This window comes from Brachypodium distachyon, chromosome 3, assembly GCF_000005505.3.
Source record: "Brachypodium distachyon strain Bd21 chromosome 3, Brachypodium_distachyon_v3.0, whole genome shotgun sequence".
Lineage (NCBI taxonomy): Eukaryota > Viridiplantae > Streptophyta > Magnoliopsida > Poales > Poaceae > Brachypodium > Brachypodium distachyon.
In genome coordinates, this window is record NC_016133.3 from 19,317,791 (window position 1) to 19,327,128 (window position 9,338).

At 40.9% G+C, this 9,338-nt stretch overlaps 1 protein-coding gene across 3 annotated transcripts; it reads right to left on the reverse strand.

Annotated features, from left to right (window-relative positions):
- Positions 1 to 540: 540 nt before the first annotated feature.
- Positions 541 to 6,547, reverse strand: LOC100823992 (ACT domain-containing protein ACR2). 3 transcript variants are annotated; one of them, XM_014900122.2, is made up of 9 exons: positions 6,337 to 6,547; positions 4,879 to 4,932; positions 4,162 to 4,270; positions 4,013 to 4,058; positions 3,786 to 3,900; positions 2,731 to 2,798; positions 1,990 to 2,649; positions 1,779 to 1,883; positions 541 to 1,182 (listed from the first exon to the last, which is right to left on the reverse strand). In XM_014900122.2, the coding sequence occupies exons 3-9, from the start codon at positions 4,236 to 4,238 to the stop codon at positions 832 to 834; spliced, it is 1,422 nt and encodes a 473-aa protein (XP_014755608.1). In that variant the 5' UTR covers positions 4,239 to 4,270; positions 4,879 to 4,932; positions 6,337 to 6,547; the 3' UTR covers positions 541 to 831. The 3 variants fall into 3 exon arrangements, with proteins under 3 accessions (XP_014755608.1, XP_010234571.1, XP_003571626.2); XM_010236269.3 differs by having other exon boundaries at positions 4,874 to 4,932; XM_003571578.4 differs by lacking the exon at positions 4,879 to 4,932.
- Positions 6,548 to 9,338: the final 2,791 nt, after the last annotated feature.

Consider the following 9,338-nt stretch of genomic DNA (forward strand, 5'->3'; position numbering starts at 1 on the left):
ACCGGCAAAAGAAAAAGCGTTGTCTCGGCTGCTAGCGGATTCCAAAGTGGGGTGGGGAAGACAGCTATAATCGCCAGTGTGCTTGCGTCTCACGAATTGATTGGGAAGGTGATTTGGCGCAGCAAATGTTTCTAAATGGGATAAACATTAAACCTAACCGAAGGTCTCCACGGACCTTAAATCCACTTTCCTATTTGTATTTGGGCCAGCTACTTTGTGGTAGAAAAATAGAACATACTCTACTTGGTTTTACTAGAACAACGACGGTTGGTAACAACTTTTTATGTATTAATCGAAACCATATCACTTCATCAATTCAACAACATCCTTTTTTTTAGAGAAGTTGTCTCTTTTTATAGTACATCATTTTATCGCACATGTCTTAGGTTTTATCATTTTTAAACGCAATTTACATCTTTTCATTAGTTTTAGTTAAAACCTGCAACAGCGCGCCGGCATTATCACTGCAGCAACGGGCATCATCTAGTATAAAAAAGGTGGCGTTGCCTGTATGTTTTATCCGTACCATTCCGAGTAAACTTTCCGCCAAATACCAAAATTTCAGCGAGCAATCCCTCTGCTGTGGAGCAATCCCTCTCCTACACAGGCCCTCAGGATAAAAGTGGTTGCTAAAGGTTCTGAATATCCCTGGACAGTGGACAGCCACGATTCTAGTGTCAACATGCAAGATCCGCGGAAAAGGTACTTCAACTGAACTATGTACGTGCACGCAAATTTACAGCGGGTGTACGCAAACAAACGCAGCAGAACTAATATACACTTTGAACACAGCTCACCCAGCAGAAAGACCATCAAACAGAGGCCAGTCTATCAGGTGGAGATGAAACCATGAGACAGCCTCTCTATCTTCGACTTCAGCATGCCAAGGATGCAGAAGCCATTTCTCTCTGACGCTGGGTTGCCTTCCGGCAGCCCTGGAGACAGGAGCTCATCCTTCACCTGGAAGGGCAGGGGCTCAAGCTCCCTCCGGACAGACTCAACGGCGTTCATGTCAATCTTGTTGCCTGATATGTCCTTGACATAGAATGTGTTCTTCGTCACATCCCCGTCCATTGCGATGTCTGCCCGGGTTACGGTTAACCCGCTCTCTCGGAGTACCCGAGTGATGTGTGAGAGGAAACCAACATTTTTCTTCTCTGTGCATAGCTCGAGCTTCACACCCTAAAAGCATTCATAGGAATAGTCAGATGGGAATCAGAAAATGCAATAACATCGGGACGAACATAACGAGTAATGAAAAAAGGAATGTAAAGAGTTAATATTTGGAATGGAGGGATGTCACAGAAACAATTTCATTCCCCGCAGTAATAGACTGCTGCTTATTGCAATCAAACTGCCTTGATTTTTTAATAGAAAGATTTAACAACAATGCACATATTACATGGTCACAGTGTCTGTGTGCATGCATTCGATGCAGAGGCCAGAAGGCGATAAAGCTTTTTCCTCATCTAGAAAAGCAATTTACATAGTCACAGCTTGTTGCAGAGTTTACCCACGTCACTAAGGAGCATGGCATTGAACTAGAGACAGGTACAGCCGGACCTGCTGTTTTGAGATCTTAGCCTAATTATGATAACAGGAATCCAAATCATATAGGTTAAACAGTCTACCTAGGTCCAGCAGAAGATTACTGCATTGAACTAACGCTGCCAGAATTACATTATTGAAATTCTGGTTTTACTACAACTAAAGGAAATGGAATTTCTGATTGATATGACAAGAGATAATGAATCATAGGTGCATGTGTGTTAACTTACCTCACAAGTTCGACGCTCAACCGCAGCCTTCAAGCCTTTCACCACTAGGCATTTTTCATCTGCTGTGTCTAGCATATGTCCATCCTTGTGCCTGATGTAGTACTCCTACACAAGCGAGTCCTAAGTTTGTGTCCCCTTTTCATCTATAGTTGCAGGTATTTGCAATACAACATATACATATTCCTAATAAAACAGGACAAGATGAAGTTACCTGACAGGCAAAAGGCCCCTGGGAAGAAACTGAGGCATGGAAGACATTAAATTGCATGTCTGTAAGGGTGCACACGGTATCAAACATCAATTTCGGACGGTCCACACATTCCACATTTACAACTGAATATCCTTTCTCATTGCATCGATCAAGAGAGACCACCGTACTCTTGTCTTTTTTATAACCATCCAAACTAAGCATCGGGAAGGCAGTAGATACCTGTCCTGGTTGTCCATCAAAATCTCTACTAGCAAACATTAGCTGGTGCAACCGACGCTCAGGATGACTTGTGAGGCCATCAACCCCAAGAAGATGAGCCCTTGCGCTACGCTGATCATCATCCATTGATGTACCAGATCGAAGGACAGTTCCAAGATGGTCCTCAATAGTGGCCAAGCGGTTTCGATCATTGATGGGGGACGATGTTGATTCATCAGACACAAATGCAACACAGGCTAAGCTGTCCTTATGGCTCCAAGCATGTGCTTCTATAACATTGCACCCTTCCTCAGCAAGAACAGCAGATATCTCAGAGAAAATTCCAGGCCGGTTGTGGCCAATCATCTCAATTTCTGTATAGTGTGCAGCAACATCAGGTCTAGAGGCAAACTCATTGGATCCTCTCACTGTGAACCTCCGAGCCTCCCTAGTACATATTGCCTACAAATATGGAAGGCACTAAATCACCGATCTTCAGACTTTCCCCACGTTTAACAGACAGTTAGAGAGAGAGAGAGAGACCTGCTCTATGTAGCTTATGGCCTTCTTATTGTAAACCTTGCTCCCTTCCTGGTCTTTCACATGGAAAACTGCAATCAGGTGGGCAAAGACGGAGAATGATCAGTTTAAAAGTTCCATGGTTACATGGCTTAATATCTTACTTGCGTGCCTCACAGAATCGCATAACTAGGTATTCCCACAAATAAGAAAAAAGAAGTAAAAAAAAGGAAAACTCAGATAGCAAGTAAGCCTGCAGTTTCGAGGGGCATTTCAGCAAAAAAGAATGTTTACCATGTAAGAAACACCTAGAAACATTCACTCGAGAATTCTGAATTGGGACTTTTTTTAAATATAATAATATCCTACAACGCGGGAAAGGTCATGGGTGGAAGTGGAATCAGAGGAAAGATACTTTGGAAAATAATCTTTCATTAGCCACACTTACCTTTGAGGTTTTGATGTAAGATTGGCAACTTCAGCGTTCATGTACGGATAACTATGTGGTACATTTTGGCAAAAACAAAATGTGGTTCCATATATACAAATAAACAGTGCCCAGATATCCAGAACTCCAGAACGAAGCCAGTTTCGAGATACTACTGTTTTTTCAAGAAAAACTGTAGGAGAGGTTCTGACAGTATATAATATTAAAATATAAAACAAATACAAAGAGAGATTACAGAGGGGCACAGGGGAAGCTACACTGTTCTAGTGTTATTTTTTTGAAAGAGCTACCACTATTACCTAGCAGGCACAACCTTATTTTTTACTCTTTGAATATATAGACATTGTATTAGCGTGCTCTTCAGTGGAGAATGCATATTCAACCATCTGAGTTACATCTAAACAGGTATCACCTATTAGTTTAACATATCATTCCAATTCGTAGTTTCTATCCTCTGAAACCATATTGGTACATCAGTTCAGGTACCTTATAATGTGAAAGGAGAATCCTATTACATCAAGATCCAATAGTATATATCAATGTTCATTTTCAACTAATAAACATGAAAAAAAATGAGCATGTAGCTTTTTACCATAAAACTACTACAGTTGGATTTTCCTTCAGGGCATACCATCCAGAGACCATCCACCATCAGATGATACATAGCATTTGGTGATAGACAGTTCCAAGTCAATTAAAACTTCCAGAACTTCGAGCAGAAGGTCCTGTTTATTGCGACTATTCACCTATAATGTAAACAACATTCAGTAACTCAGAGGGGGTCCTCTGGAATAAAAACATATTCATGGCAATAACATAAAAGTACTTATTTGAGAGGAAAGTGACTTCAGTACTTACTTTCACAACAGTACATCTGCCACACGATTCGTTATCCACATGAACCCTGGAGAATAATGAGTAAATTAGATCACATCACATGCTAAAGCATTACAAAATGATTTTTTCGCTAAAAAATATTTCACTAAAACAACTGATTGTCAGTGTACCTTGTCCCATAGATCCTCTCATTGAGGTTCTCATAATCTGGATCAAAGTAAGCACAGCAGACCTCCATTCTCCTCATTTAGTGAATTAAGTTTACAGGCAGAGAATGACCTGAATTTATTACAGATGCACATGAATCAGAGGTAAATAAAAAAGAGAAAAGTCTATCTTCAACCCTGATCTTGTAGACAAAGTCTGAATTAGACCCCAACCTTTTAATCCCTGAATTTCGAACCCTAACTTTAGCGATCCCGGTTAATTAAAATCTTTAATCCCATATGTCGTGTTTGGCGGACCGGTTTAATTGACTGGGTCCGGGATTGCTAAGCAAGATGATTGAGATAGTCCCAAGACGGCTTTGCGGATCTTCTGTACTTTCGGGTCCATAGTATCTGGCCATGTCTACTACATTATGTTCACTGTAGGTATATACTTTGACCATAGCTTGCATAAAGCCATGAACTAAAGTCTAAAGTTACGTGCTAGGTTTTAGTTGACAACTAAATGATCATCGAGTAGCAGTGGTGTCTTGATCTAGTACACACGCCTGCACATGGCGTACATCAATCATGCATGATTTTCGTGTACTGAAGCACTGTACACGTAGATGAAAAACAATTGGCCAGGATAAGAACCTCGTTAGTTATATCCTAAGCGTAGTCAAAATTGGCAAAAATAATAATAATAATAGAAAAATAGGAGATAAGAAAGAACCTCACTCAGGGATCAGCTTTTCTGCTTACAGCAATCCCAGGCCACGTCAGCAAACCAGTCTGCCAAACAGGATTTTCAGGATTAAGGGGGTATTTGACCGGGATCAGCAAGGTTAGGGTCCGAAGTTCAGGGATTAAAAGGTTAGGGTCTAATTCAGACTTTGTGTACAAGATCAGGGTTGAAAATAGACTTTTCTCAATTAAAAATTGCAGCTGTTAATAACAAGCAGATCTAACAAGAACTCCCATCAGTGCAAAGCTACAACTTTGTTTCAACCTAACACACGATGCAGATGTCGAATTCAAGAAAATACCACACAATACGTTACCGCATAAAGTCAAAAACACGTTTAATGTATATACTACATGATACAACAAATACTGAAACGGTAGATGCAGACTGTACAATGCAATCAAGACTAGAAAAAAATATTCCAATAATTTACAATATGGAGGGTAGAAAAATTAAAAATTATTCCAATAATTTACAATAAGGAGGGTAGAAAAGTTATAAAGCAATATTCTTCGAGAGAGAAAAATAGGTCTTATTAGGTCATTTTAATCGGCAAATGAACTTTAAACTAGCCAGGATGAAGAGATTTGATGAAATAACATTGTTCACAAGAAGTTCCTCAATTTTTTTTTATCAGTTTCAACTTTCAAGGCATTTAGCTAGGGAAGTGAAAACTAGTACTCCCTCCGTCCCATATTTTAAGTGACTCAAATTTGGCCAAATATGGATGTATCTATACCCAAAAAGCGTCTAGATACATGTAATATTTCGTCACTTAATATGGGACGGAGGGAGCATATGAATTACTGTTCGTTAGCACCATGCTTATCAGTTGTGGAACCCCTGAAACAGTGGTCTAATACATCGAACTTTTAACTTGTCGTAGAGGGCTTGAGGCCGAGAGGAACCCTTTGTGTTCGGCTGCACCATCCTGATGCAACAGCAAGGAAATAAAATCTTCCATTATCTAAACCAGTTAACTTGTATCTCTCTAAAAAAAAAACCAGTTAACTTGTCGTGTAGATACTATCTTAACAGATTTGCTATTTCGATACCATATCCAGCAGCGTTTCGTCGTGGGCTCTAAATTAAATCAGAACATTTCTGGCTCAGCCAGAAACCTATTGTCAGATACCCAGATACAAATCGGGTCTGAAACAAACTGAAACATAGACGTCGAACATCCTCAAGTTTACATTTGTAACATAAAAACAATGGCGTTCGATTTCTGTGTGTAAATCACCACGAATGAAATGAAAATGAAAAAAGAAAAGAAAAACATGCTTGCTGCATCGATCCACAACATGCCCATTGATCTCCTAGATGAGTTTCTCAAACACCACCAAAACAAAAACAGCCTGGTAAAATTCCTCAATCAAAATGCAATCCACCAACAGTAACCAAACATAAGGTGGGCACAAAACAAAATGCAGGGAGATCTGCCACCGTACCAAGGCGAAACGGGGAAGCGGCTGGGCTGGGGAAGAAGAGGAAGAACGAGAGGTGGTTCCTCTTGCCCAGCGTTTCCTAGTGTAGGACTTTCGGCGCGCAACAAGTGCAGGAATAGAGCGTCTCCTCGTTTGATCCGTGCGTGAAAACGAGAGGCTCGTGGGGGGAGGTGTGGTACTGTGGCGTCGTGGGGGGAGGGGGGGGGGGGGGGGCGACTGGCGGCGGCGGGAGAGAGAGCGTGTTTATGGATGCGGCGACGCAGGGGCGTGTGCAGAGAGCGCCGCAGCTGTTCAACCCCGATCCGCACGGGTTCAGCCTCCCTGCGACACGTGTGGGGTGGGTGCCCTCTAGGCCTCTAGAACTTTGCCCTGCTGTTCCTCAAATTCAGGGAATCGCCGCGTCACCTTTCGAGTGCTAAAGGTTTTGGTTGGTCGGTGCCTGGTACATTTTTCTATTTTCGCGTGCAGGTCGTTTGGCACCCCATATTAGAATCGGAGGCCTCTTAGAATTGTGAAATTATTTTGAATTATAAAAACTAATTTACTTAGTTGTCACGGAATTGGCTACATGAATTCAATTTGTAATTTCATGAAATCACATTACAATTAACTTCAATTTCTCTCTAAAAGTCATCATTTATCTGGAATTATGTCCCCCTCTACAAATACATGTGTTAGAAAACATGATTTTTTACCCTAATTCAAATTCAAGCAAATGAAATTCTATCAAAATTTTGATTCATTTCATTTCTACCACTGAAATGAAAAGATGGGTGCCAAACGAGCTGGTATAGAAATTGTTGACCAACAATTACACTAGTATATTAAATTACTCCATCTGTTCCATAATATAACGTGTGCACACGTTTCGAGATTTTGCTTTGACCATCAATTAGACCAACAAATAATGAATTATGTATTATAAAAATGACTCCCTCCTTCCCATTTCAAACGTCTTTCGGATATGAATCTAGTGGTATGATTTTTATAACATATAATTCCCATTTTGTTGGTGTAATTGATGGTGAAAGTTAAACCTCAAAATGCGTGGGCACGCTATATTATGGAACAGAGGGAGTATTTGTTATAAAAAAAATTATCGTCAAAATGTTTTTCAGATACAAATCGAATGATTTTTTTTTGTAGCATGTACTCTTTTCGTTCGGGATTTAGAAGGCTTATTTAAGATAAAATATTGTTGTTGTTCTAAAAAAACAAGAGTAAGGAGTGCCAATGCTCGATGGCACAAGTGCGAGAATAGTATGTGGGGGTGTACGCCGGCCTTACAGTGAAGGTCGCCGTACACTTGGACAAGTTGACACGTCGATATTTTTTGAATAGGTTCAGTCGACCCTGCCAGCATGACTTAGTCCTATGTTAGGAGAGGCTTCGAGGGGGTCATTAGTCAGGTGCTTGGGCCGAACTCGTCTTCCCAGGTCACCTATGGCGAGAGATCTTTCGAGGCCGCCTCGGACTTGGGCCGAACTTGTTTTCCCAAGTAGCGAGGTTGGATACCCTCGAGACTCTAACCCGATCCTTCTACTTCGAGTCGAGAACGTACTAGACGGCCCAAAACCTCGAAACTAGGCTTCTCAAGTCGCGTCCCCGAGGTCGAGTCGAGTCTAGGCTCGACCCAAGCATTCGAGAGTGGGCTCCTTAGGTTGCTCTAGCCCTCTCCCCTTTGATCTTATTCAAGTTGAGAGTCAATGATACATGCCCCCATGGAGGGATATTTATAGCCTAGGGGTCCATAACAAAAGAACATGGATACCTTTGAAAGAGAGAGAAAAGTGATGGCAAACTTGTAAAAAGTGATCCTTAGTCCATAGCTTTTGTGTGCACCAAGTGGGAAAAATAGGGGTTGGTCCATGTTCCATCATGGACCAAAAACCTCATCCCTACACCTTTCTTGGCCCCTACTCAATACTAAGCTCCTCTTCTGTTTTGACCATGGTATGAGAGGCTTGACTTGTTGACTCCTTTGACCGGCGTCTAGTTAGCATGGCTACGCCTTGTTGGCAAATTAATCGGTATTTGGGATTTGTTGAATTGGTCGTCACCACGTAGGATTATGGCCCGGCCCATGTAAGAATTTTATTATATTACAACAAATATAACCAATACATAGCAACAAAAGAGACAATAGACGTAGATTTAACGTTGAAAATGCTACTCGCTCCGTCTCATATTAAGTGACTTTCTATTACATGTATCTAAACACTTTTTAGGCATAGATACATTCATATTTGTGCAAATTTGAGTCATTTAATATGAGACGGGGGGGGGGGGGAGTATTATACAAAGATAAAACAATAATACCAAAACATAGCTAGTACCAAAATAAAAATGGCTCAATGCATGCAAAAGAATTAATGCCTCAGTGTAAACCAAGAAAATTAATGCATGTAATTAAAAGGGAGACATGTGAGATCTGCTTTATACTTGTGAATCAAGTTTTGAGAGAGATAGTCATTCAAAACCTGGACGGAGGGAGTAAAACTCTCATATCATTAGTCTAATCGTTAATCAAAGTTAAACTTCGAAATACATGTACACTATTCTTTGCACAGACGGAGTATTTCCTTTAGCTAAATACCGGCCCATTCATACAATTTACGCCTCTTTCAAGCAAGGACTTTTATTGGTGAGTGTTTAATATGAATTGTATTGTCCTAAATGCTTACGTTACGGAGAGAGTGCGATGCCCTTGAGAATAATGTATCTCGTTCTTTCTTTGACATGACAGTGCCTTACATCGGGCGGTGCTGCGCAATTAGAGAGTTTTACTGACCGCAAAGTCGTTGTACTTGGTCTTGCGGATTTGGGTGTTATATCCTCGCTGAACCATTCATATGGATGTGATGATTTTTTTATCTGTGTCATGATGCTTTTGTCGGTATGACCATTTGTGCCTTTGAGTCATTCTTAGGCATTCTAGCGAAAATCTTGTGGTTCGATGACATGTATCTTTAGGGAACCATTCGCAAGGCACGTACGTTTAACGT

Bases quoted from the DNA above. Each gene is read 5' to 3' on its own strand.
- LOC100823992 (XM_003571578.4), bottom strand. From the start codon at position 4,238: ATGAGGAGAATGGAGGTCTGCTGTGCTTACTTTGATCCAGATTATGAG. The intron at 2,799-3,785 runs GTATGCCCTGAA...ACCTGATTGCAG, and splicing joins TGGTGGATGGTCTCTGGATG to TTTTCCATGTGAAAGACCAG. The intron at 2,650-2,730 runs GTCTCTCTCTCT...CCATATTTGTAG, and splicing joins CCATAAGCTACATAGAGCAG to GCAATATGTACTAGGGAGGC.